Source organism: Pteronotus mesoamericanus, unplaced genomic scaffold, assembly GCF_021234165.1.
Source record: "Pteronotus mesoamericanus isolate MK-2021 breed Mesoamerican mustached bat unplaced genomic scaffold, CSHL_Meso_final scaffold_507, whole genome shotgun sequence".
NCBI lineage: Eukaryota > Metazoa > Chordata > Mammalia > Chiroptera > Mormoopidae > Pteronotus > Pteronotus mesoamericanus.
The window spans coordinates 257722-284724 of NW_026555319.1; the positions used below are offsets into that span (position 1 = coordinate 257722).

The window sequence follows — 27003 nt, forward strand, 5'->3', positions numbered from 1 at the left end:
GTTCGCCCGCCCCCAGCCCTCAGAGGTCGGGGCCACAGTCGCACTTCCTCGCTGGTCGCCGGACGCGGGTGTGAGCCTTCTAACCCGCGCGTGTAGTCGCGGCCCCGCGCCGGCCGAGCCCCGTGAGCGGCACCGTCAGGCAGTGGTGTGGGCAACCCGGGATGCGGGGTCCTAAAGGGCGCGAGTCTCCTCGGCGGCGGCGGCGGCGGCGGCGGCGGCGAGGAGGGCGGCGGCGATGCTGTGGCAGCGGCTGGTGGCCACAGAGTGGGCAGCGCTGGCCTGGGAGCTGCTGGGGGCCTCGGTGCTGCTGTTCGCGGTTCGCTGGCTGGTGTGGCGGCTGGAGAGGCGGCCGCGGGGCCTTGGCCGGAGCGCGTCCGCCGCCCCGCCTCCCCGCGCGGCTGTGGACCCGGCCCCCGACCCAGGTAAGGGCCCTCCGCTCCCTCCTCCCGGGCGGGCCCCGCCCCGGGCGGTTCTGGGGAGAGACCGGGAGTAACACTCCGGTGTCCTTAACGTGCGGACGACGGCCCAGCGCCGAGGCCGGCCGCCCGCGCCGCGTCTGTGGGCCGTTTTGTCTGTCTCTGCCTGTCGGAGCCTCGTTGCCCGGGAGCCTCCCGTCCTTTGTCTGCGCTTCCCTTCGTCCGGTGCCCACCCGTGTCCCCTTCCCGCCTCCCGCACCCGCCTCGTTCTCGCGTCCTCGCCCTGTGCCTGCGTGTCACGTTTCTCGAGCGTTCCTATGGAAAAGTGAAGTTTTTTGAGCAGAAAGCGGAATTGACGACCCCGCCTTGGAACCTCGGGGCCGAAGGGTCCTTGGGGGTGACACGTCGCGGCTGAGGGCCGGCCCTGCGGGGCGACCCCGGGTGTCGGCGAGCCCGGCGCGGACGTGGCCCGTGGACGCCGGGTCCGGGCCGCGGTCCGGGCCGTTGCGTTGCCGGTTGTCCGCCTGCTCTCGCCCGGGAACAGGGCTTAGGCGGCGCCTTTAGCGACGTGCGGATCCGCCCAGTGACGCGGTCGGCACGGCCTGGAAACTCGCTGCGGGACACACGACGAGTGCGGCTGAGACTACAGTGTCTTTTTGTAGTAAAATTTCTTCTTAAATTTTTTCTCCTTTAATTTTAAACCATTTTCGACTTCTAAGAAGTTAACGGAAGTCGTGCAAAGAAACACATGGAAAAAGGTGTTCAGCATCACCAGTCACTGGCCACATGCAAATGCACGTACGCGATTAGAATGGCTTAAAAAAATGGCCTATATTCCAAACGCTGAGAAACAGGGTCTCCTTTACTGCTGGTGAAAATGCTGAACGTGCAGCAGCTCAGAAAACGTGCATTTTCTCAAAGCATTGAACCGGCCCTGCACTCCGGAGCGTTTCTCTAAGGAACTGATTTTCACTCAGAAACCCATACGTGACTTTTAAAACTTTATTCATGACGGTCAGAAACTGGAATCAGCTCAAATGTCCCTTGAGGGGTGCGTGTTAACACTGTCACACTGACTGGTTCATACCAGGGGATGCCACTCGGCAGCGAAACAGCTGCCTGTCCCCGCAGCAGCCTGCCCAGTTCTCGGGGGCGTTGTGCTGCGTGACAGAGCCGTCCTCCGAAGGTCTGCAGCGTGTGACTCTCTTTATATAATAGTCTCGAAATGACAGTAGCAGTAAAGAGCAGGTCAGGGCTGGGGACAGCGGCGAGGAAGTTGGCCGCGACGGAAGGTGCCGCAGCAGGGAGCGGTGCGCGGGCACTGAGCAGTTCAGAAATCGACTGTGGACCTACGGGGGTGGCGAAGGGCCGCGAATTCCATACAGGGGCTCACAGAAGGCGGCCCCCAGAAACGGGCGAGGCCGCCGTCTGGTCGGGTGTCAGTTCCTGTTTTGGGTCACGCGCTACAACGTTTAAGGTGTCGCCACTAAGGAAAGCTGCGTGATGGGTCCGCGTGACCTCTACTGTTTTTCAGCTTTTTGCCTTTGTAATTAGTTCAAAGTAAATAATTAAATCTGTAGGTGACTCGCTTGGATGTTAGTACCTTACACGATCACACTACAGGTAGGAAGACCAGGAATTACCATCCCGGGTCCCCAACCTTTTTGGCCCCAGGGACTGGTTTTGTGGAAGACGGTTTTTCCATGGACCTGGGGGTGGAGAATGGCTTCGGGATAATTCAAGCGCATTCCGTTCAGTGCTCGCCTCCTGCTGTGTGGCCCAGTTCCTAGCAGGCCTGCACCAGGACCTGTCCGTGGCCTGGAGGTTGGGGGCTCCTGAATCTGCACACCTAACTGGATTCCTTTTGTCTTTATGTGCCTGTCAGTCCGGGTTGGGCAGATACATCCGCTTCTAGTCCAAGGGTCCGCACACGATGGCCTGCAGACCACCTTTGTAATGGGGTCTCTCTGGAACACAGTCTCTCTCGTCTGTTGCTGTTCTTGACTGATGAGAGAGACCTACGGGTCTCAGAGCCTCAGCATTTACTCCCTGGCCTTCCAGAAATTTGCTAACTGCTGTTCTAGCCTCCCTCCCCTGAGTTGTAACCTCAGGAGCCACGACGGATCCTCACCAAGCCCAGAGTGCACAGAGAGGAGCTTCTAAACCACGAACCAGAGCCACTGAAAACCACATACCAGCTCCAGTCCGAGTCCCCGGCCCTTCTGTGTCCCTGTCCTTACAGTCACGTGGGGCTGCATGTCTGTTGGTACTGCATAGGTTCGTTCACCCTGTGTACTCTGTTACTAGTTTGTCATACGTTGGAGCCTATTTGTTTTGGCTTGGATTCCATTTGGGGGTCACCCCCCATCTTTTTGTTTGTTTACTTATTTTTGAGTATGTGAATCACAGACACATTTCTAGAAGTCAGAACATAAAGGCATATTCTCAAGTGCTGCTCTTCCTGCCCTGCAGGTAACTGGTCTCATAGGAGTTTCTGCTTCATCCTTTTTTTCTTAATATTAGTAACAGAGTGTGCTTTTTTACAGAATTAAACGCTTGCATTCCTTGATAGCTTATTGGCCGTGACTGGTGTCTGTGGATAATTTGTTCATGTCAAACTCAGTGGCATAAACTTTGCATGCATTATTGTATCCAATTTTCATTATAGCCTAAGAAGTAGAGCTAGTATGTCCATTTTGTAGGTGAGGAAGCTAATGAGTTTACATAACTTGCCCATGGCCACCCAGTGAGTGAGACGACACAGTGCGGTGTAACTGTCCTAGTTAGGGGTTGCCTAGTTACAGGGACCAAGTTCCCTTTAGGCATCTTAAAAGGTGCCTTCAGAGTAAGGACACGGGGATAGTATGAAACACAGAATATTGTCAGAAAGGGGTTCAGTTCTTCTCCATTCATAGCATCTTCTCCAGTGTCCCTACCCCTCAGACTTTGCTTTGCATGTGGCTCTGGCCTGCCCTGTCCCTTTCCGGTCAGGTCCCTATCACTGAGCCACCTGTGTGGCTCTCGTATCCCAGTGGGCGGAGAATTCCAGAGATGGAATCCAGCGCTCAGCCGCCCCGCCTTTAGAGGAGGGCTGTGCATTACACTCCTTGTTTATGAGACTGGTTCTGCTTTGCAAATAAGTAACAGCCGTTTTTGAAATCTTGGAGTTGGGGAGAGGGGCGCATCATAAAAGGTTTTTTTGAAAAGAAACAAAAATAGGATAATGTAATGAACCCCTTGTACCCGTCATCCAGCTGCAGCTGGTATTAATATTGTTTGCATTTTGTTTTCTCTGTCACTGATCCCTCTGTTTAGCTCTCCTGCTGGAGTAATTTAAAACCAATCCTGGAAGGCCTATTAGTTCATCTGTAAAGGCTTATTAAAGCATCTCCTCCTCAATAGTAATATTTCGTGTTAATGAAATTTTTTAATCTCCTGTCTTTTAATCTTTGGTGTTACTCAGATTCCCTTTTAGGCTCATTGTCTTTGTGTATTTGTTTCCCTGGATGAGTCCCTTCGATACTGTAACCACTATCTAGGTGCTAAGGACTGTGGATCTGTTTTCCTCCTCTCACCTTCTTGCCTTCTAAATCTCGACGTGAAAACTGAAGTGCCCACGTGGTGTGCAATAGGTGTTTCTGATGCTCGGTGCCGAAATCTCCACTTGTTCTGTGTCTGACATTCTCTGCTTCAGGAAGAATCACTTCCTGGACACCTGGGCTGAAGTCTAGGTGTCATCCAGACCAACTGCAGTCCCTCAGGGTCCTCGCGTGGCATCTGATCTGTCCACCTAAGAGCCCCTGTTCCAGGCTGGGCCCTTGTCTCGAGCCCCATTAATCACAGTGGTCAGCTGCCTGCTGATTCTTGCTGACCACACTTAAACCCATGTGCCATAGATTTAATTGCTGTTTCTGCAAGTGTATTGATTGGAGTGTATTGGGCAGCTCCAGCTCAAATCCATTTGTTTGGTAGCTGTATAACTTGAACAAGTTACTTAGCTTCTCTTTGTTTTGGGTTCTTCATCTGTAAAGTAGGGGGTGAATAGTGGTAATACTACCAGAGTTACTGTTTCTATTAAATAACTTCAGGTATATCGAGTGCTTGCAATAGCACCAGGCACATGGAAAGACAGACAAAAAATTAAACGAGCTATATGTTGTTACTAGGAGCAAAACCACTGCTAGAGCTATGTGGCCCCTCTGTTTTAAATCTTTGCATAATTTCTGTCACTTACAGAATAAAGTGCAAATGTATCTGTAGCATAAATTTCTGGAGTGGAGCTTTGATGGAAACTGTTCAGTTGTCTTCCTTGGTATTTGTTCCAAATTACAGTCCAATTAGCAATAAATGAGTGTGTCTGTTTCCCCTGCGCATTACCTGCCCGGAACGTTAGTGTGGCCCTGTTGTATAATTGTATTAGGTTATAAGATGCTTATCCAAATGAGCCAGAAACTGTGTGTCTTAATTTTGTTAATGTTATGATAGATTTGGAAACAAAAAATATAATGAAAATTCTCATAGGGAGTTGTAGACTCCAGAGAATATGGAGAAACATTGGATTGAAATGAAACTTTGAAGCCAGCTTTTTTTGCCACTTTTTTAAAAAACTGATTTTAGAGGAAGAGAGAGGCACCGATTTGTTGTTGCACTTACTTATGCATTCTTTGGTTGATTCTTATGTGTGCCCTGACCAGGCATTGAACCTGCAACCTTGGTGTTTCTGGATGATGCTCCAACCAACCGAGCCCCCCGGGCAGGGTGCCCCTTTTTTAAATGAGAAAACATGTACTAAGGGCCATCAAATTGATTTGTGTTGTTTTGGGCCTAGGTGAAATGGCAATGGACGCGGTCCTAGCCAGATTGAAACTCCTTAATCCAGATGACCTTAGAGCGGAAATTGTCAAAGCCGGATTGAAATGTGGACCCATTACCTCAACAACAAGGTTCATTTTTGAGAAGAAGTTGGCTCAGGCTCTCTTAGAGCATGGAAGCAGCCTGCCTTCACACGCTCCCGCCCAGACCCCCGCGGGTGCCACAGCTCTCAGCCAGAACACCCAGAGGGCTCCGAAGTTTGCCGCGGGGACCTCACCTGAGCAGGTCAGCTTTTCCGAAGACAGAGATTTTGGTCATAGCGTGGGCTTGAATCCTCCAGAGGAAGATGACCTGAAGTCGGAGACCTGCTCGGTGCCCCTCAGTGCTGTGGCTGCAGTTGACGGCCCCCAAACTGTGGTGAGGGCCTCTGCCGAGCCGCCTCTGTACTATGGGGTGTGTCCAGCCTACGAGGACGCCCCAGCGAGAAACGGTAATGTGACAAGCGCAGTATTTTTTACACAGGGAGGGGGTGCTTTAACCGTAGGGGCAAGGTGATCTTAAAAACCTGAACACTAGAGAGGAAGAAAGAATAATTTAGTCACCATAACCACACCATCCCAAGGTAACCGCTGTTGCATTTTTACATAGAACTCTCCTCGAAGTTTTAAAAAATCTATGTATGAATTTTTTAAAAAGAAAAAAATATATTTATTGGCTGGCTACTATTTGCGAATTTTTCATCTCCCTCCTTTTTTTCTTTTTCAACATAACCTGAACCCTGTTATGTTAATGAATGCAAATGGCCAATAAAGGTATAAATAATTTTCAACATCAAAGAATTGCAATTTGAAACCCATTAAATAGCATTGGGAAGAATTAACGAAAACTTGTTGCTTAGAATGTAACATATACAATACATAAAGTAAATGTGAAATTTTTTCCTCTTCCCCACTGAAATCTTACTGGAAGTTACCACTTAATGCCTGCTTTTGTGTATATAGGTGTATATAAGTGTACATTGTTTTATTTTAGTAAAAAAATGATTGAGTATAAGTGTCAAGTCAAAAAGAATACATTTTTAAACTGAAAGCTACTGCCCTCCCAAAGATGTTGCCATTTGTGGTGTGTAAGTAACTTTTCCAGTCTCTCTACAGTAAATATTGAGCTCATGTTTTTCTCTAAAAAGGTAAAATGGGTATCTTGTATCCATTCTGTCAGTCGTACTGCATGTTTCTGAATTTTCCTTTCTGTCGCTTGCATGAAGGAAAGTTCTATCTTGATTTACATTTAATTACTTTTTAAAATGTTTATAGTCTTCTTGTATTTATTTGACAAATTGCTTGGTCATACCTACTGACCATTTTTATTATTTTTTTAAACTTTTTAAAAATTTTATTTCATATATTTTTAGAGAGGGGAAGGGAGGTAGAAAGAGAGGGAAACATCAATGTGTGGTTGTTTCCCACACATGCCCACAACCCAGGCCTGCGCCCTGACTGGGGATCAAACCAGCGGCCCTTCTGTTCGCAGGACGGTGCTCCGTCCACGGAGCCGCACCAGCCGGGCCCTACTGGCCGTTTTTACTAGGCATCGGGCATTACCATTCTTCACTTATGTTGGTCAAAAATGTTTCCCCCCGTTCTGTCGTTGGTATGTTATGTGTTTTTGAGAGTCTCCTAGAGAGCTTGATTGTGACAGTTCCCTCGCAGAACTGTAATATTTTTATACAATCAAAACTTTATTTTTCTTCATGTATTCTGGGTTTCTAGGCTTCAAAAGGCATTCCCCACCCAAAATAATGTTTAAAATTCTTCTACATTGTTTTGCTAATATGTTCATAGTGTTAAAACTTGCTTTCTTTGTTATTTTTGTTTAGATCATTAACCCATGAATTTTATTTTTTAATATGGAGTTTTATATCCTTGGGTATAAAATTACATACATGTAAAATATGTATCATGTCACTTATATCCACACACATATATGATCAAGCTTATTGTGTTCTTTTGACCAGCCAGGGCCCTTTTCAGGATTAAAAATATGAAACGTTAATGTAAGAGAGAAGTCAGGCAGCCGGGGAACCCCTGTTCACCACTAAGCACAGGCCCTTTAGTGTGACTGAGTGACGGTGGCTCGCGTCACTTGTCTTCATGTTCCGCCTGTGACTTTCCACACAGAGAGGATTCATGTTTATGAAGATAAGAAGGAAGCATTGCAAGCTGTCAAAATGATCAAAGGATCCCGATTTAAAGCTTTTTCAAGCAGAGAAGATGCTGAGAAATTTGCTAGAGGAGTTTGTGATTATTTCCCTTCTCCAAGCAAAACTTCATCTCCACTTTCTCCTGTGAAGATAGCATCCCTCTCTAGCAATGGTGGGTTAAAAGGTACGTTATTGAGGTGTTTAAAACTTGACATTACTCTCAGATTTGTCCAGAAGTATTCTGTGCTCTCTTTCCTGATACATGGGAAATAGCTTTCTCTGCCTTTGGGAGAAGCCCAGCTGCCAGGAAGGGGAAGCCCAGGTGCGGAGCAGCTGGAAGGGGAGGGCTTGTTGGGCTGGTGTTGGGGGCCCAGGACCACGAGGGCAGAGGGGCGGGCTGGACCGGCCGGCAGCTGCTCTAGACCTCGACGCTGACGCGCTGTGGTTCAAGCAGCGGGAGGACCACCATCACCTCTTCTGTCCTGTCCCCTCTGTCTCCTCCTCTCCCTGTTGCCTGTTGCATTCAGGGGCATTTTGGTGCCAAGACCGGTCTGTTTCCCACTTCCGCCACACCTGTTTCTAGGACTGTGGCGCCAGCTTTGACCCAGACAATCCCTTTAGTCAGAAACCCGACCTCCTGGCTCAGAACCGGGTCTCGTGAGGGTGCCTTTGTCATCAGCTTTGTGCGGAGCCCTGGCTGCTGCCTCGCTCTCGTTCACTCTGGGCACTCCTGGCTGTCCTGCCTCCTAGGCGGGCCGGGCTTCCCGAGGCAGCCCCTCCTGGCAGGCACTTGGCCACCCGCCGAGACTCCCATCTGCCTCCTTTGCTCTGGCCCCGTTCTTGGCTGCACACGGGTGCGTCTTACAGGGAAGCCAGAAGGGTTCCAAGCCCCTGCAGGTCCCCCTCTGCACTGTTCGTGAAAATCTCCCCAAGCAGCTCTCTTTCAGACATCTTCAGGTGCTGCAGGGAAAGCGACGGAAGCCGCTTGGCTCGCTGCCTTTATGGGTGCTCCCTGCGCTTTGCAGATCTGGGGCAAGGCTGGTGGCCATGCGCCCCGCCCTGCTCCACCAGCAGAGCTCGATGCTCCTCCGCAGCTGGAGTCCTGGCCAGAGCCCAGCGCGCTGCTGCTCCTCGGGCACATGCTGCTGCTCCGTGTCGGTGCCGCTGCTAGAGGCCACGGCAGTGCCCTGCCTGCCCTGTTTCTTTGCTTTTTACTCCCAGCCTGATCACAGGCCTCGGGGGGCAGGTTTTTAGTGCCCTCAGTGCAGCCCATGGGGGTGCTGAGAAAATGTGTGTGAAATTGAATTTTTAAAAATATTGTATTTATTTTTAGAGAGAGGGGAACGCAGGGAGATAGAGAGGGAGAGAAACATCAAAGTGTGGTTGCCCCTTGCACGCCCCTCACCGGAGAGCCTGGCCCACAACCCAGGCCTGTGCCCTGGCTGGGGATTGAACTGGCGACCCTTTGGTTTGTAGGCCGGTGCTCAATCCACGGAGCCATTCCAGCCAGGGCAAATGATTTTTCATGTTTTTTGTTGTTTTTCTTTTAATAAGGTTTATCAAATGATTCTGTGTTACAGGTTTTTTCAGCTAACTGGTTTTTAGGTTTCATTTAGCTGTCCTATTGTTTTATTTCTTGTTGCCGTTATTGTTTGTTTTCTATTTACTTCAACCTTTGTCTTTATTTTTTTATTTCTCTTTTCTTTATTTTTAGTTTCTTTTCAAATCTGCATTAACTGTATATGTAATTTATTGAAATTAAATGTCCTTAAATTCTGTCCCTTAACAACAGATGGCTTGTGCTTATCAGAGTCAGAAACAGTAAACAAAGAACGAGCAAACAGCTATAAAAATCCCCGTACACAGGACCTCACTTCCAAACTGCGGAAAGCTGTGGAGCAGGGAGACACAGGCACCTTCCACAGCCTCGTCTGGAGTAACCCCCGGTACCTGATTGGTTCAGGGGACAACCCAACCATCGTACAGGTGAGCCTGCGTCCAGAACCATTTGCTCCACAACTGGGGGTAACGAATGAGGCTCAAAATCTGCGCTTTTCCTTCAGGAGGGATGTAGGTACAACGTCATGCATGTTGCTGCCAGAGAGAATCAGGCGTCCATCTGCCAGCTGACTCTGGAGACGCTGGAGGACCCTGAGTTTATGCAGCTCATGTACCCTGATGACTCCCCGGACATGCTGCAGAACCGCATTTGTTACATCCTCGACCTGTACCTGAACACGCCCGACAAGGGGGTGAGTGCGCCGCCTTCTCTTTCTCCAGAGACATCACAGCCAGCCTCACATTTAAAACAAGACCTGTGCACCTGGCTTTGAGTATGTGCTGCATCCCTGCACCGTGTCTGTGCACGTGGAGCATCAGGAAGGAGTTGTGCATCCACTGAGCTCAGCGAGCTTGGAAAGATGGTTGGGAAAGGAGCCGTTCACACACACAGGTCTGCCCGACCAGGCAGCCGCTGCGACCCTCCGGCTGCCGGGCTGCAGGCGGCCGTGGAGCACGGCCAGTGGCAGCCCGGGGAAGGGGGCCCGCGGCTCGTCAGGGACGCAAGAAGCGCTGTGAGCTCGGGCCGAGAGGTGTCCATTGTTTTGGGGTCTTTTGGAATATTTTCTTTTTAAAATCTTTTTATTAAATTTTATTTTTCAATTGCAGTTTGCATTCAGTTGTTTTTGTATTAGTTTCAGGCGTACAGCATAGTAACTAGGCATTCATGTAACTTACCAAGCGATCCCCCCGGGAAGGCTCGCGCCCGTCTGACACCAGACGTGGGGGTTAGGATCCTGTTGACCGCGTGGCTTCTGCTGTCCTGTACACCCAGACTGGTTCTATGACTGCTGACTTAGACATATTGATCCCTTCACCTTTTTTTTAAGAAGGCTGTTGTTCCCCCTGCTTTTTAATTCTTTTTTTTAATGTGTTTATTGGTCTTAGAAAAAGTAAGGGAGAGAAAGAAACATTGATCTGTTGTTCCACTCACTTCTGCCTTCAGTGGTTGATTCTCACACGTGCCCTGACGGGGGATCGAAACCTACAGCCTTCGTGTATCAGGATGAAGCTCCAACCAGCCAAGGCCCCCTGTGCCTTTTACATCAAGCCCCTTAACCCCCTGTCATTTGGCAACCATAAGTTTGTTTTCTGTACCTATAAGTCTGTTCCTGTTTTGCTTGCTTGCTTGTTTTGTTTTTTAGATTCCACATAAAAGTAAAATCATACAGCATTTGTTTTTCTCTGACTGACTGCACTCAGCATAATACCCTTTCAGTCCATCCATGTTGTCGCAAATGGCACGATTTCGTTTTTGTTTTTGCTTTTTATAGCTGATTCACATTTCACTGTACGTACGTACCACATCTTTGGTATCCACTCTTCTATGAAGGGACACTTAGGTTGCTTCCATACCTTGGCTGTTGTAAATAATGCTGCAGTGAACATAGAGGTGCGCATATTTTTTCAAATTAGTGTTTTGTGGTTAGTGATTAGTGATTTTTATCTTCAGATAAAAACCCAGAATTGCTGGCTCATAGGCAGTTCTCTTTTAAGTTTTTTGAGGAACCCAGGAGTGGATTGTTCAGTTTGCGATGGCATTCGCTGCCAGAGGGTCTTCTTGAGCACAGACCAGTTTCACGAGCTTCGCTTTGTTCTGGATCTTGCCTTCATCTGTTTATTTCACATTGTGAGCATTGATTGCGAGTACCAGGCCCTGAATTGTTAAAGCTGCTGTTTTCTGGACACATGTCACCCCCCCGGCTTCATGGGGTGCTCCCGCTGCACCTGGGTGCCGGGGCACTGTGCTGGGCTCACACCCTGGCACAGAGCGGGCATGTGGTGTAGCTGCCAGTATCTCCAGTTACAAAAACAGTGTCTTCTGTTTTTGAGGGTTTTGTTTCTTGTACTAAATAACTATTTTCATGATAAATCAACTTCATGAGACAAAAGAGGGTAAATAAGAAATGTGTTCTTCCTCCGCACCCCTCAGGGCTACGACACACCATTGCATTTTGCTTGTAAGTTTGGGAATGTAGATGTGGTCAACGTGCTCTCTTCACACCCTTTGATTGCAAAACGTCCACGGAATAAATGCAGTAAAACACCCGAAGATGTAAGTACCTGTTAAAATGCTTTCAGTGTGCAGTGTTAGAAATGAAAAAGTGAGCCTTTGTGCTTCGTGCCCCATAGGCGTGCGCCAGGCCCGCCGGGCAGTGGGCCCCCGGCCAGCGGCACTCGGGACCGAACGCCACGGGCCTGTCTGCGCCTTTCCACTCTGACTTGGCAGTGCCCCAAGGGATTCTTTCCGCAGAGACAGCTAATGTGGAGCAGCGCGAAGAGAGGGGGTACAACTCACCCATGAACTCAGAGCTGCTCTTGTCTTGGCCCTGTAAGCTGTTACAGGGTGTTTTGGAAGATCTTAACTGTTCGAGACACAATTGTTGGGGGTTGGCTTTATGAAATATTGAGTATTAGATACGATTCTTACTTTTTTGACTTAAAACCTTGCATTTATAGAATTTTAACGATAAGAAAATGTGATAACCTAAGATTTAGAGTGAATTTCACGTAACTCTGTTTTTTTAAATAGGTTATTTGTGAAAGAAGCAAAAATAAATCTGTGGAACTGAAGGAGCGTATTAGAGAATATTTAAAGGGTAAGGAGGGCGTGGGCGCTGGAGCGCGAGGCCCGCGGATGGGCAGGTCCTGGGCAGGCCCATGCCTGGCCGTGTGTAGGGCGTGAAGCCAGGGCTGCGTGAGCTCTGCCTGGCCGCCCTGCGTCCTGAACTCCCCAGCTCATGCCCCACCTCAGTCTTCACACAGGCCCTCCTTTGATGCCTTGAGCTGTTCTGTTTTTTGAGCATGTGGCTTGCCCCTTACCCTCTGCAGACAGCTCACGTGGCAGCTGCATCTGACCTTTCTCAGGAAGACACAAGCAGGAGGGCCTGTGCTGAGCTCTCTGTCACCTGTTTCTGTGCCGGGCCCGCATCTTGTCCCTCTGGACTGGGAGTTGGTTGCCTGCTCAGCTCTTGAAGGTGTAACCTGCGGTCCTGTGGGGGTCCTGGTCAGGAGCTTGTGGGCCTGGACATCTGGGCTGCCTAGCTGTCAGGCTTCTGGACTGGGAAGATGGCTGGTTTCTGAAAGCGGCCATTCCCACTGTCTTGCTCTGTGTAGTTCCCAGGGAGTTTCAGGCAGCGCGGCAGAGGGGCCTTTCCTTGTCGTCTTCAGCCAGAGGTCTCTGACCTCCACTGGCTGCTTGTCTCTTTCGGTTTTCCTTATTATCCAAATCCCTGTCACTTGGTCTCCATTGATCAGGCGCTGCAGCCACCTCCTGCTTTCATAGAAAAGGCTGGTTGGCCCTCGACAGCCAGCCCTCTGTGTGCCTGTGACGTCCCCTACAGCTTGACCGCACTGTCCCTTGCGACCTCGCCGTGCCCTCCCTCTGTTCTTTCCTGAGTTCCCATCACAGTGTCTGAGTGCACGTCGGTTTAGAGGTGTGTGGCCACCGATCAAACCTGTGACGCACTGAAAGGCTCGGGAGTTGGGGAGGAGATGAGAACGTACCGTCTTTCTGATGTTTTCCTGTGCCCACTTAGGCTGGTCTTGCTCCCACAGTCTCACCTCTCGATCCTTTTAAGAGCCTGGGGCGAGGAGGTGTTTATGCTCCCCTCCCTCCTTTTTTCCAGCAGAGGAAGAATGTGGGGCTCACCCAGTGATCTGGCCAGCTGGCCTCTTGTCTACTTCCTAAGCTCCAGAGATTTGCAGCCTTTTTGTTGTTACTGTCATGGAATCACTTGGGTCATTTCTTGGACTGTGGACGGGAAGCCCCCCCATAACGAGGTGAGGAGCTGTCTCAGCAGATGCAGTTAGCCTCGTTTTCTCCGCAGGTCACTACTATGTGCCTCTCCTGAGAGCAGAGGACATGTCGTCCCCGGTGATCGGGGAGCTGTGGTCTTCAGACCAGACAGCCGAGGCCTTTCGCATCAGCCATGGTGGAGGCGGCCCCAAGGATCCTGTTCTGACCCTGAGAGCTTTCGCGGGTCCCCTGAGTCCGGCCAAGGTGAGCTGCTGTGGGAGCTTCTAGAACGAGCTCTTGGCTGGGCATTCTGGCCGCTCCTCTGTGGTTGGTCCTCGAGGCCGGGTTGCAGGGGACTCCAGTGAGTGAGTGAGTGGCAGGGTGTCAGGATGTTTGCTGGGGAAACAGGCGTGTCTGGGTCCTGCCCCTCCCCGGTCGCCAGGCAGACGTGGTGGGGAGCCTGCACCTCAGAGAAGCGGCACTTACCTGGGCTGGCCCTTCCCGTGCCATCGTCACCATGCTCTCCCGCCTGTTCTGATGACCCTTGTCACCAGGCGTGGCCGGTCTAGCGGGGCTGTCCTTTCCAGTGTTGCAGACCAGCGTTGTCACAAGGAAATGTCCACTTGCAAGTTTTGAAGTTCCCCCTGTGGACTGAGCTGTTACATAGATTGGCCTGTAGAATCTTCCTTTTGTTGAAAAAATTCTGAATAGTTACCTGCAACTATAAAGCATCTCCAAAAATAAGTGGTATCAGTGGGATTAGATTCAGTTGCATAAAACATAAAACTCTAACGGGTCAAAAGCATAGGCATTAGTTTTTCTGTTGTGTGTGTGGCAGTGCAGCACTGTGTCCCTCGGGCAAGGCCTCGTCTCGGGCCTCCTGATGCAGCTCTGACCCCACCCCCACCCCCACCCCGGGCCCCCGGCCATGTGAAGGGCCCCTTGCCCGCCCCCGACCGCGGTCCGAAGGCAGCCCCACGGCCCCTCTTAGCTGCAGGGCAGCAGGCACGCTGTCGGCCGTGTGGGGCGGAGGGGCGGGAAGCCGGAGCGCTCAGCGGGCTCTGCGATGCTGGGGGTGCCGTGCGTCTTCCAGCAGCTTGGGTGCACAGCACAGCTCGCGGCTCATTTTCTTCATAGGCAGAAGGTTTTCGCAGACTCTGGAAAACCCCACCTCGAGAGAAAGCAGGCTTCTTTCACAGCGTCAAGAAGTCGGATCCAGAAAGAGGCATGGAGAGAGCGGGAAGGTACCGAAAGACGTCCTGGTGGTGACTGCGGGAGGAAATGCCAGGGACGTCCGCCTCAGAGTCAGGGTTCCCAGGAAGCGCTTACCAGGATGCTCCGGGCTTTCCCGGGAGCTCCGGTTCCTTGCAGGCCATGGACATGTGGCAGGCCCTCCGAGGGATGAGGAGGGTTTGGAAGGAGGTGCCCTGCGTAGGGTGCTTCCTTGGCAATGACGGAGAAAAGAGAACACAAGACTCAGGGTGGCTGGGAACGGCCAGTGACAGGGAGCTAAATGGCAGAGTGATCAGGTAAAGCCTCGTGGAATGGTGGCAGAATTTTTTCTCAAAATACGTGCCCAGTTTCAGGTTTACAGCTTGAACCTGAAAAGGACTCTAAATTTTTATGTGCCTGGCAAAACCCAGAATCATACCGTAATTTATATCACTGTTTTATAAAAACATGAAGGTCTGTCTACTTGTGGCGTCATGCGGTTTTGCCTTTTACCTGTACGGTTTGCAGGGGAAACCGTGTTTGGTTGTGGTCTCCTCCCATCCCAGCGACCGGCCCATTCCATCCTGTCACGGCGCCCCGAGTGAGCTGCTCAGCCTGCCTTAGAGGACGCAGAGTCCTAGCATGGCCCCAGGTTTAGGAAGACATGAAATCGTAACCAAGGTTCCGACCTTGGCTGGCTAGTCTCTGTGCTGTCAGTTCTGGAAGCTTTGTTGTGGTTTCACAGCTGATCACTTGTGCTTTATTCTCACAGGGAGCTGGCCCACGAGCTGGGGTACCCCTGGGTCGAGTACTGGGACTTCCTGGGCTGTTTCGTTGACCTGTCTTCCCAGGAGGGTCTGCAGAAACTGGAGGAATATCTCGTGCAGCAGGAAGTGGGCAGAAAGGCCAAAAAAGACGCAGGAGAAAATGAAGCCTGTGTTCAGGAGAATGCCTCTGCCTTTGGTAAGGACATGCGAGGCGCCCCTGCACCTACGTGACCTGGCCTCCGTCCTGTGGCTGGGCGCCCGCTGCTCCCCTCTGCCCATCATGTTCTCGGCGCCCTGTGTCCTCGCAGGTTAGGCAGAGAGGCGCCAGGTGCTAGCCCACCTCACCTGCAGCTGCCCTGGGCCTCGTCCTCCTCACCCTCCTGGAGGTTCTGCTTCTGTTCCAGGGTCCTGCTTGCCCTTTCCCTGGAGCATGGCGGGTGGTCCTGTCTTTCGTCTGAGGAGGGATTGGTTGGTCGTGGGGCCTGCACTGTGCCGGGCGCACGTTGTGCGGACTCCATTCCTGCCCCTGAGGAGCTGCTCTGTCTCCCTGCCAGGCTTCCATGGGAAGTGCGACGACTCTGCCTCTGGGCAGACCTTTCTGAGTGAAGACAACGTCCTGAGCTTGGAAGAGATTAAAAATCGCCAGAACGCAGCTCGAAACCACAGCCAGCCCACAGTCGAGGCTTTCGGAGACTTAGAGTGTGACATCCTTCCCTCGGAGCAGAGGCCCAGTCCCCCCAACAACAAGAATGGGCTCTGCAACCCCCTCAGTGGTGGCAAGACCCACGGTGGGAAGAGGAGAGAGGCTGCGAGCAGGGAGGAAGCCCTCCGGTCACCTGTCTCTGGCCTGACTGCTGAGTTCAATAAGCTCCGTTTGCAGAATCTAGGAAGTGGCTTTTCTAAGACACCAAACAAAAGCATGAACACGAGAGATGAGAAGACCCTGACATCAAGAATGGACACAACGGACAGTGACGAGTCTCTTGCGGCCGACAGACTCGGGAGCAGCCCAGCGACGGCTGAAAGCGACATGTCGGCAGGGATTGCCAGCCTGTGCCTGGGTCCCCACCGTCCCGGGCCCAAGGCGCCGCACTGCTGCGCTTCTGCGTCCTCGGGACCCACAGGCGTCCCCGCCACAGAGGAGCCTGGCAGGAGGCTCTTCCTTTTTGGGTGAGTTGAGTGTGTAAGTGCTCGAGGACATGGAGTGGGGAGTGTGAGCGGTGGGACAGCTTTCCTCTGCCCACAGCGTGGCTGCAGTGCAGCGCTTGTTCACACATGTCGTGCATGTGTGGCTTCTTGAGACGCAGCCTCTCTCAGCTGGATCTTCAGGTTGGTGGGAGATGCATCCTTTCCAGCCTGTCCTTGTGCTGCTTTTTCTGGGGAGGTAGTCACCCCAGAATGGCTGGAACCATCCTAAAAATGTCACTTGTTTTAGGAAGGAAGATCTGGGAGTCAGTCCCCGTCCCCCAGGTGGTGGCCTGTCCCGGGTCGATGGTTCTCAGAACTGAAACAGTTGCATTTTCACGGCGGGGCAGCTCCTGGAGGCACTCTCCCCAGGCCGGGGTGTCCTTTCTGCCACCTTAGCCTCGGCCCCCCCACAGCCTGGGTTGTGCCTGACAGCTGGTGCTTAAGGGGGTGGGGGGAGCCGCGTCTGTGCCTGTGCTGGCTTCGCGAGATAAGGACGCGGTGGCGTTGACCCACATGGGTAGCTCAGTTGGTTAGAGGCCGTCCCGATGCGCCGAGGTTGCAGGTCCGATCCCCAGTCAGGGCACATACAGAATCAACCACTGAACGCACAGATAAGTGGAACAACAAATTGATGTTTCTCTTCTCCACCGCCCCCTCCAAATCAGTCATTCAAAAGAAAAAGGAGTGCAGTGCTGTCCAAAGTCTGGTTTTAATCACCTGTGTTTCCCCTTTTCTCTGGTAATGCCTTCTAGGGAGGAGCCGTCTAAACTGGATCGGGACGTGTTGGCAGCTCTGGAATGTGCAGACGTGGACCCTCAGCGGTTCCCGGCTGTGCACAGATGGAGGGGCGCCGTCTTGTGCTACCCACCCTCTGACAGACAGAGGTACCCGTGGGCCCCAGGGCTGCCTGCTTCTGACCCACACGTGTGTGGTGCCAGGACACCGGCCAAGCCACTACATGGCTCGCCGACATGCGGCCATGGCTGGGGCACCTCCGAGGAGGAGCCTGCAGTGGGTGCAGACGCCAAAGGGGTGCTGCTGATGAGGGAGGGTGCGGGGGGCGTGGCGATGCCCAGGGTTCCTGGTCCTGGTCGCGTGGGGTTCGTGCGGACAATCACATGAGCTTTTAAACCGCAGGGCCCACGTCCCGAGGTTCTGAGGGCCTCTGGTCAGAGCCGCAGTGGTCCTTTGGGCTCAGGTGCAGGAGCCCAGGTCCTGTCATGGCCTCTAATCTCCCCACACGTTCCCCCCCACACACACCCCCCACCCCCTGTACTGACAGACCTTCCTGTTTCCTCAGTTGGCCGAGCCCCACGAGAAAAGGAAAGCTGACGTCTCAGATGCCCGATCTCAGTTGCTCTCCCAGCTGCAGCCCGGGAAGGAGTGGCCCCTCGGGGGGCAGCCCCAGGAAGCCTGGTCCTGCTCCCCTCTCCCCCCGCCTGGGCAGCCCCGGGCGCTACAGCCCTGCCAACGAGGGCCGCTTCCGCAGGATGGTGCGCGTGGCCCAGCCGGCCGCCTTGTAGGGCTGGCGCGCACCGCAGGGCTCTCGCTGCATTTTTAAAGAAAGAAGGGCAATGTGTTTGTTGCTAAAACTCACAAAAAAGGATATATTCTGATTAATTTATTAATCATTTTGAGAGTAAAAATATTTTAGAAAATACAAATGTTCTGTATGAAATTTGTACTTCTGATGTTTTGGGAGATGAGAACGAACTCAGATGCCAGTATTCTGGAACCTGTCACTGGTAGTAACGCGTTCCTGGGTACCATCCTGGTTGCTTGTGCAACTGACGGAGCCAAGGCCACCTGTGCTCCCACAACTCACCACCGGAGCCCGAAGGCAGGGTCGGCCACCTCGCTGCAACCCCCTTCCGAAGACAAAGGTGGATTTTGTCCACCTTCCTTTCCTGGGGGCAGTTTTCCCTTCTGGATTCTCCTTGGGTAGAAAGAAAGCTGCTCTCCCGGACAGAACTGGTGGCCGTCGGGAGGCACGCGTGCGCCCCACAGGAGCGGGCAGCAGCCTGAGCGGGTGCGTTCCTCTGCGCCAGCCCCGCGCCTCGGTGCGCTCTGTGCGCTGCGGGTGCCGGGGGGATGGGGTGCTCTGTGAGCTGTGTCCGGGCTTTGAAATTGTCTCATGATATTTTAGAACTAATTTAGAATATTTTAGGGTTCAGTTGGATGTCTGTTACAAAAAGCGTCACGTTTTAGTATACAAACTAGACGTTGATTTTTGAGGGGTTTGAGTCTGGTTCAGTTACTTGAGTGCAGTTTGCTTCAGCCGTGGGGGCCCCCCCCCCCCGGCCTCCCGTCAGTGCGTAGGGTGTGAGAGTCTCCCCCTCCCGTGCCGCGCCATGTGCCCAAGGACAGGCACACAGAGGGACAGGCGACACTCAGGGCCGTATTCTGAACGTCCAGAGCAGGAACCCACTGAAAACTCCACCAGCACTTTTGCTACCTTCAGTGCCTTTTGTAGATCATTTTTTGTTTTCCTCAACTTGATTTTTGAGAACGCAGTGATACTAAGTAGGCATGAGATTCTTTCTCATTCATAGAAGTGGTTCTTTCTTTTGAATCAAGATGTAGGTTTAAAATTTCTAAAGGTGGTTACACAGGGTGTTTTCATGTGTGTTGTGGCCAACAGTCTGTACAAGACTCATATAAAATCCAGTGGCACTTAAAAAGGCATCTTTATTCTCAAAGAAATCAGAATACAGACATTCACAGCACTGATGTCGTGTCCAGAATCTTACCCTACTGCCCTGTATGTTGCTGTAAATATTCAGATGGAAATTAAAAGAGTGTTTTTGCCCTGATTTTGCCGACTGCTGTTACTGTTCTGTGAAGTTCTCGTCTGTGTGTGCGATTTGTGTCTGTCAGGCAGCCCAGTCCCAGGGAGGCCTCCCGTGACGATGTTCTTTTAACACCACTTAATGAAATGAGTTGTTTTTAAAACCACGTGGCAATAATTCTGAGATTTCAGAAAGACCTCCCACCGGTGGCCCAGCAAAACGCTGCCTGCGGTCGGACCTTCAGCAGCGTCGGCGAGGCCGTTCCTCACGGCCGTCTCCCTGCTGCTGGGCCCTTGCTGTGGGGCCCTTTCGTTCCCCACAGTTGGGAACGACACCGGGTCTCGGGTGAGTCAGCGCAGGCCTCCCTGCTGTGCGCTGTGATGCTCACTGGTGTGTGGCCTCTGCTGCTGGACACGGGTGACAGGACCGCTCTGCAGGGGCGCGGGGTGCCAGGCCTGGGGGCTCCGTGTGGCGGGAAGCACCCGCAGCTTCCAGAGGGAGGGAGGGGCTGGTGGGGGTGCCTGCCTGCCGGGCGTGGTGCGAGCGCTCCCCGGAGCTCCCCGAGCCGGCTGGGCTCCCTGGGCTCCTGGAGGCGCACGCTCTTCCTGTGTCTGACGCTGGTTTTGCATGTGCACCGACACTCGCATGCTCCCTGGCTTACAGAGCACACATGCTCCCGTCTCAGCAGAAAGGTTCTAGAATGAAAAGCCGCAGCACCGTGTGAACTGCCCGCCCGCCGGTGTTGCTTCGGGCCCCATCTCATCATGTGCGTTGCGGTGTGCAGCTCTGTTTTGGCCAAACTTGGGTTATTGTTACCCGTGTTTCCCAGGACCATTTCCACCAATGTCACTGGGACCTGGAACTGTCCAGACACCCTCCTCCCACTCCTCACCTGTGTCCCTCTTGGGTGGGCTTGGTTCTGGTTTCGAAATGCTGCCCTGCTTCTCACATGTCACGTGAAGAGCAGAAATGCCACCAAAAGGCAGGCCTACACCCAGGTCAGGAAGGAGGACCTGCCACCTCCACCCTCAGGCATGTAGGTCCCAGGGCCCAGGGCTCCCTGGCCTCATCCCGAGGTCATACATGAAGTTGGCACCAAGCCTGGCTTAGTTGTCAGAACTATTCCTAGGAAATGACAGGCGGTTGCTGCTTCTAAAAAAGCATTTACCAGGACAGGCGCATTGTCCTAGGTCAGGGCCTGACCCCGAGGCCCTGGTGGCAGCTGCCCAGCCAAGCCGTCAGCCTGGGTGCACAACACACTGCAGAAAAGGGCTTCCTACTGAAAACACTCAGCTCAAGTGGGGCTGTCGCTGCAACTGTACAGACCTCTCTTCTCGAAAACATTTACAATTAGTACCTTGGAAACCAGTAAAATAAAATTTTATTTTGTAGTTATTTGTAAAGTTGACAAACAGATCAAGTATCCTATTTAGTTGCACTGAGTGCAGAAAATATTCATAACCACTTCATAGAAATTGTATTGTTTTTGTAAATTAATAGAATATTTGGGATGGGCACATCATGTCCAAATATTTTAATCTGTAAGCACAAGAGCTGAACAGCCAGAGGCAAACAAAGAACGAGCTGTCAGTTGGACATTTTACTTAAACAGGACTCTCTTCTGGGCTGTTACACCACCTGGCCCCGCTCCCAGGGGAACAGCAGGTTGTGTCCCCTCCCTCACCTGCTCGGGTGCCCCTGTGTGTCCAGAGAGGCCGGTCATGTAGGTGAGTTCAAATCCAATTGCGTCAGGGGTGCGTGACTTAAGAATGAGATACAGTTGTCACTGCAGGAACCGAGATGGAAAATCTTTTAAGTGACAGAAGGGCTTTAAGAACTCAGAAGAATGTATGAAGCAAAATAAGTTATGAATGGAAATGCTGGGCCCTCCTCCAAGTCCCCGGTGCCTGACAGGTTTTGCTGACAGAGGTTCAAGGGATCGCGTGGCCAGCTGCAGTCAGACCAAAGACCGGCTGGCGGGGACCTGCCGTGGTCCCTGCCATGACACCTGTGAGGCCTCTGCAACCCCGCAGGCTCGTCCTGGCGGAGGAGACCTTGTGAAAAGATCAGGCTGGTCTGACCTGAATGTTCCCCTCTCCATCCTGGGCCACAAGGAAGGACTGAAACACGGTGCTTTAGACACTTCTCTCCGCCGCCGCCTGGTCCTGCAGAAAGGAAGTGACCACAGTGCAGCCTGTGGAGGGGACGGCAGGAAGGCGTCTGTGTCCCTGGTGGCTCCCACGCCAGAGCCGGGCTCGGGTGAGGAGAGTGGGCCTCAGGAGCGGGAGATCTTGTCGGGAGGCATGAACCCTGTGTCCCCAAGAGCCCGGAGAGCCACGCGGCCATCAGGCCGGACCACCAGGTGGGTGATGCTGCCATTGTTGAGGGAGAGGCGGAGCCAGCCTTCGGGAGGGAACTGCAGCGCCCTGGGGGGAAGAAAGGACAGGCTGGGGGGCTCGCAGAGCTGCCGGCCCCCACCTGCCCGAGCAGACGCTGGGCCGGCGCCAGCACAACGGAGGTGAAGGCCAGCCACAGCCCTGCGCCTCTGCCCAGGGACAAGGGGCGGTGACAGCCCACAGCCCCATAAGAGCATTTCCATACTCTTTAAAAACGCTGTTGGGCATGGTGAGCCTTTGCTACAAGGCCCAGGGTCCCTGGGTCACCAGGCAGCCTCCGTGCCCAGAGCTTGGTGGGGACAAGCAGCGTCGTCTCAGCTCACCCTGCAGCCAGCAGTCGCCGTGAGTTCTGTCGACCCAAATGAATGAGCTTCGTGCTCCTTCAAGCCTCAGTGTCACCCTTGCTGTGCAGAGTCAGCAGCAGAGTGCCCTCTGCCTCAGTGGACACTGTGGCTCTTTCTGGCCTTTTAGTTTTAACTCAGGTCACCTCTGCTCCAAGCCCTTAAACACTCCCGGTGCGTTTTCTGCACAGAGGTCACTTAGCAGTGACTGCTGAGGTCGGCCCTGTGCTGAGATCTGGAACCCTGCTGTGTCCACGCGGCCAGCGAACAGGACGTGCACAGCGTCGAGGCTGGGCCTGCCAAGCCCTCGGGCTGGAGGCTGTGGAGCCCAGGGGCCCCTCCATCCCCAGCGGCGCTGGTCCAGCGTGGAGCCCCAGAGCGAGCTGGGACTCCTGGGCCTCTCGCTGGGGCCTCGCCTGTGACACCTGAGGAGGGATGCCTCCCCAGCCCTGGCCACGGTCCCAGGGGTCGAGCACGGCGAGCAGAGGCCATGGGCAGCTGGCTGTGCTCTGTCCTGTCCAGTACCTGCCAGACCCATCATGAGAAGGGGAACCCCTCGCGATGGAAGCACCTGACACACACACTAGTGGATGGTGTGGGGGATTCCCAGTTACTTTAAATACACGAGCACCCAGCTGGCCTTCCCACCTACAGGCCGCCTGGGACGCACGGGCTGCAGCTCAGGGCCAGTGTCACCAGGGCCCTGGGGCTGCGCGTGGAGCCAGGAAGGAAGGACACTGAAGCCCAGGCAGGCGCACCCGACGCCAGTGCTGCCGCGACAGCGCGAGACGACCGACAAGGCGCGTGCGACTCGGCCCAAAGCAAAGATCAGGAGCCCATCAGGGGCAGCAAGCGAGGCAACGCGCTCCTACAGACCAGGCCCGTCACGGGGACAGACCAGGGCGCACGCAAGGGCGGCCCCGCAGTGGGACAGTCGGTCGGCAGGAGCCCAAGGGAACACGATGCGCACACTGTCGTCACCGAACGGAAAAAAGACGACTGAAGTGACGAGTCCAGCGCATATGGTGCCTTCACCCGGGGACCACATTCGCGTCACCTGGGACCTGGGCTACTGCCGCCACACACACACAATCGTGAGAAACTCCACATGAAAGGCATTCTACCAGACGTGCGACCTCGCCTCCAGGGCAGTGTGAAGGCCAGAGAGGCGGGCAGAGGAGCTGGCACCAGCTGGCAGGAGGGGAGCCGCAGCCCAGGGCACCCAAGGGACCCTCACCGGCACACGATGTAGCGGATGACGTTGGCGTGGCAGATGAAGATCTCGTAACTGTCCTCCTGCTGCTTGGCGTCTGCCCGGTGGATGTAGTTCCGGAAGGCGGCCTCAATCCTGGCTCCGTCTTCGTAATACTGCTGGGGGCAGAGCGAGGCACCTGAGACTGGCGGTGCTGGACAGGAGTGGACGGGGCAGGGGAGCCGCCCCGGGCAAAGGGGCCAGCGAGGGACAGAGGGGGGACCACCGCCGTGGGGGTGTTTTACCACAGCCTCTGGCTTCCAGTGAGACACGGGCGGGTCAGGCTCAATGGGGGCACCTTCCCTCAGCAGGTCTGTGCTGACCGTGGAAACGCCTGTGCGGAGGCAGCGACTCAGCACAGGGCCGCTCCCTGCGTGTCCCTTCCGGCTGCTGAGGGGCCCAGGGTCTCCCATGCTCACCTGGCAGGTGTTTGCTGATGATGCTGGTGGTTTCTACTGCGCGGGTCATGGAGGAATGCACTATTTTATTGAATTTCAACCCCATGCTTGCAAGTCGGAGACCAGTTAGCTCAGCCTGTTCGCGACCTTGAAGGTGGAACACACTCAGTTAGAAGCTGCTGAGGTCCCTCCTGTTTACCCTACAAACGCCTCGGTCCTCACCAAGTACCACTAGGGTCGAGGGACAAGACAGGCAGGCTACTGCCTGCTATTTCTGCGTCCCTCACAGCAGTATCACTCGACTTTGTCCAAAGACTGAATACTGAGCACCTGTGACCCTCTGGCTGTGCCAGCACCACAGACACGGACACAGACCTGCCATCCCAGCATCGCCAAGTACAGCCTTCACACACGCAAGCACCTGTCCTCAAATGCGTCCAAGGATCGAGTGGGAACGTCCTCAGAAAGTCGTTCCAGCTGCACGCGGTGACACCAGCAGATGCAGCCTCGGTTCACATTTTCGCACGTGGAATGGCGCACGGAGCCGCTGCGCAGGCGACCTCGTGGCCCTGCGCTGCGCCACTGGTGTGCAGTTTTTACCAACTGTACGCTACACCCTCCACCAGCAAAGATTACAGTTGGCTTTACTGCTGTGGTCGGGAACCACACCCTCAGTATCTGAGGTCTGCCTGCAATATTTTTTAAAGTTGAGGACGTTTTCGAGGCCTATTCTGTGTCAGAGGCCGATAATTACTGATCATGACAACACTCGAATCTGGGCCAAGAGTCCCTGACGTGGGCCTCAGGAGGCAGCCGGGGCCGAGGCCCAGCCACGTACCCAGCGGTGTCAGGGTGCGGTCCTTGTCCCGGGAGGCATCCACGTGGTACTGGGAGTGCCGGATGAGGAAGATGTGCCGCGTGGCCTTGGCTTTGCAGTGGTCGATCCTGGACGCCACGTCGTCATCTCCAGAGTCTAGGTTCCTCTTCCGCAGGTTGACCAGGGACAGCGGTTCTCGCCTGATGTTGAGACAGTAGCAGCATGTCCCTGTGACTCCCGTCACCTGTCACCCTCATGCACTTCTGATACGATGGTCTCTCCTTCCTGGGAAAGCCCTGGGAGGGGCCAGGAACCTCGCCCACCCCACAGCTGTGCACCAGGCCTGCTGTGGGCGACCGGACAGGGGCAAAACAGATACAAAGCCCTTGTGTGTGCAGCTTGTTCTGCAGGCACAGACTGGTAACAGCAGGGCAGCCAGTGATGGAGAAGCAAGGCCAGGTTACAGGAGTGGCTGTGGGAAGGTGGCCAGATCGATGTCACTCACCGAAGGGTCACTGAGGCCGAGTCTGAAGCTGTGCTATGCAACAGTAGCCACTAGCCATGTGGCTACTTAATTCAAAATAACAAAAATAAAATAAAATTGAAACTCCAATTCCCCAGCCACACTAAGCACACTTTAAATGCTCAGTAGCACATGGGACAGTAGGAGGGAAATAGTTCTGTTATCAGGGAACGTATGGATGGCTCCCTGGAATGTTAGGAGCTGACGGGAGGGGCAGGGACTCATCCGCAAAGCCACCGAGAAGTGACAGGCGACGGGAGACACGTCCGGTGGCTCACAGAACGGAAACTGATAGAGACCAAATGCCTGTGATACTGCCCGAGCCGGCACAAGAACATCCTCGGCTGGAGTAAGTTCTGGGGCAGCAGCGGTGATTCAAGGGCTCTGCCTGCAAGGTGCCCGTAACACAGCCAGCCTGCGGCGCTGCAGTGGCAGGTGCGTGGGCACCGGGCTGAGCCAGAGAGGACACCTGGGAGCTGCAGGCAGACAGGCAGCCCTCCCTGGATGGGGCTCCCAGGGAGAGGCTGGAGGTTTGCACCTGCCCAGCACAGACAGCCCCTTTCCACGAATCTAGGCTTCAGCCTCAGAGGGAGCCTGTTTCCTTAAAAAGGCCTAAGACATGGGACAGACTGTCTTGACGTCTAAAAAAGATGCCCCATTCTAATCATGAGAAACAAATGCCAACTGAGGGACACTACAAACTGTCAAGGTCATCAAAAAAAGCGAGAAACTGTCACAGCCAAGAGGAGCCTGGGGAGACGTGAAGACAAACGCTCCCGCAGGACCCTGGAAGAGACCATCGACAACAGGTAAAACCTGCATTCACCTCCATAAAGTACAGGCGTCCCTGGTTGTGCCACACCAATAATAGAGGAAATTAGGTGTGGGGTACATAGGAACTCTGTCACCTCTGCAATTTGCCTGCAAATTTAAAATTATTCAAAACTAATTTTATCTCTAAAAAGTTAAAGGTTAAAAAACAATCCCCATTTCAGTCCTGATACAACCAGACTAAAAGTAAGTGTTAGTTCCGTGCCCTCTCCCGGCAGTGTCCACGGGGAGCTGCGGAGGTTCGTTCCAGAGAAACACCAGCGGCGGCGCTGGTGACAAACTTCCAGGCAGGGACACGTACAGAGTAGGAAGACACGGGCGAAATTTCGGTAACTCACATATTCAATCCAATGTACCACAAATGCTATGAGCACATAAATACTTAAGCACCTGCGCTGCTTTGGTTTTAACATTTGAGTTAACGTTAAATGAGATTGAAAATCCTTTCCTGAGCCCTGGAGCCGCCTTTCAAGCGCTCGTGAGAACACGTGGCCGCGGCCCAACACCGGGCCGACCCGAGGGCCCTGCGCGGCCCCTCCCCGCCCCCGCCCCCGCCCCCGGCCTCTCGGGGCGCCTTCCTCACACCCACACCCTCCTCTCAGCGCCTAAAATGCGACCTACGCGCCACACCCAGCCCGAGGACGGAAACTACGGGGGCGAGCCCTCAGCCTAGAATTGAAAACGACCACTGGCTCGGCCTCCGCGTACTCGCTCCTCAAAATGACCCTCTGAGCAGAGGGGGGTTGGCGGGGGTGGAGACCGCCCCACGTCACAGCCAGAGAGACCCCGCACGAGGCCCGCCTCCCTCTGCCAAACCCACCACCTCAACCGAGCGGAGCGGCAAAGGGCGGGGAAGGACCCGCCGCCCGGCACCGCACCCCTTCCCACCGACCCCGCACCTGTCCCAGTTGGGGTCCCAGACGCCGGGCCCGGGGCGCGCGACCCCGGCCCACGCCGGCGGCTCGACCACGCGCGGCTCCGCATCCCCGCCCGCGCGGGGCTTCCCCACCGCCACGGCCGAGAAGAGCACGGCGGCCGAGCCCCCCGCCAGGCCGCAGGCCGCCAGCTGCAGCGCCTGCCGGAACGCCATGCCGGCCGTCCCGCGCTGCTCCGCGCTGCTCCGCGCACGCGCTCCGGGGCGCGGACGGCGCGCCGCTGCGCACACGCTGCCGCGGAGCGGAAGTCCCGCCTCCCGGGGCGCGCGGGCCGGGCGGGCGGCTGGCACCGCTGACTTCCGGAGCCAGGCGCCGCGACTCGGTGGGTG

At 54.1% G+C, this 27003-nt stretch overlaps 2 protein-coding genes across 3 annotated transcripts; one reads left to right on the forward strand and one right to left on the reverse strand.

The window, feature by feature from the left end:
* Positions 1-200: 200 nt before the first annotated feature.
* On the forward strand, positions 201-19231 carry ANKLE2 (ankyrin repeat and LEM domain containing 2). Its single transcript, XM_054594188.1, has 13 exons — positions 201-422; positions 5245-5718; positions 7406-7612; positions 9221-9414; positions 9492-9680; positions 11420-11542; positions 12020-12086; positions 13317-13489; positions 14363-14469; positions 15210-15400; positions 15759-16374; positions 17145-17276; positions 17693-19231. Exons 1-13 carry the CDS (start codon positions 236-238, stop codon positions 17913-17915), a joined length of 2883 nt encoding a protein of 960 aa, XP_054450163.1. The 5' UTR covers positions 201-235; the 3' UTR covers positions 17916-19231.
* A 1313-nt stretch (positions 19232-20544) lies between these two features.
* Positions 20545-26849, reverse strand: PGAM5 (PGAM family member 5, mitochondrial serine/threonine protein phosphatase). Of its 2 annotated transcripts, none has more exons than XM_054594202.1 (6): positions 26639-26849; positions 24407-24585; positions 23590-23715; positions 23416-23504; positions 23156-23289; positions 20545-21607 (listed from the first exon to the last, which is right to left on the reverse strand). In XM_054594202.1, the coding sequence occupies exons 1-6, from the start codon at positions 26827-26829 to the stop codon at positions 21457-21459; spliced, it is 870 nt and encodes a 289-aa protein (XP_054450177.1). In that variant the 5' UTR covers positions 26830-26849; the 3' UTR covers positions 20545-21456. The 2 variants fall into 2 exon arrangements, with proteins under 2 accessions (XP_054450177.1, XP_054450178.1); XM_054594203.1 differs by having other exon boundaries at positions 20548-21607; positions 23156-23286.
* Positions 26850-27003: the final 154 nt, after the last annotated feature.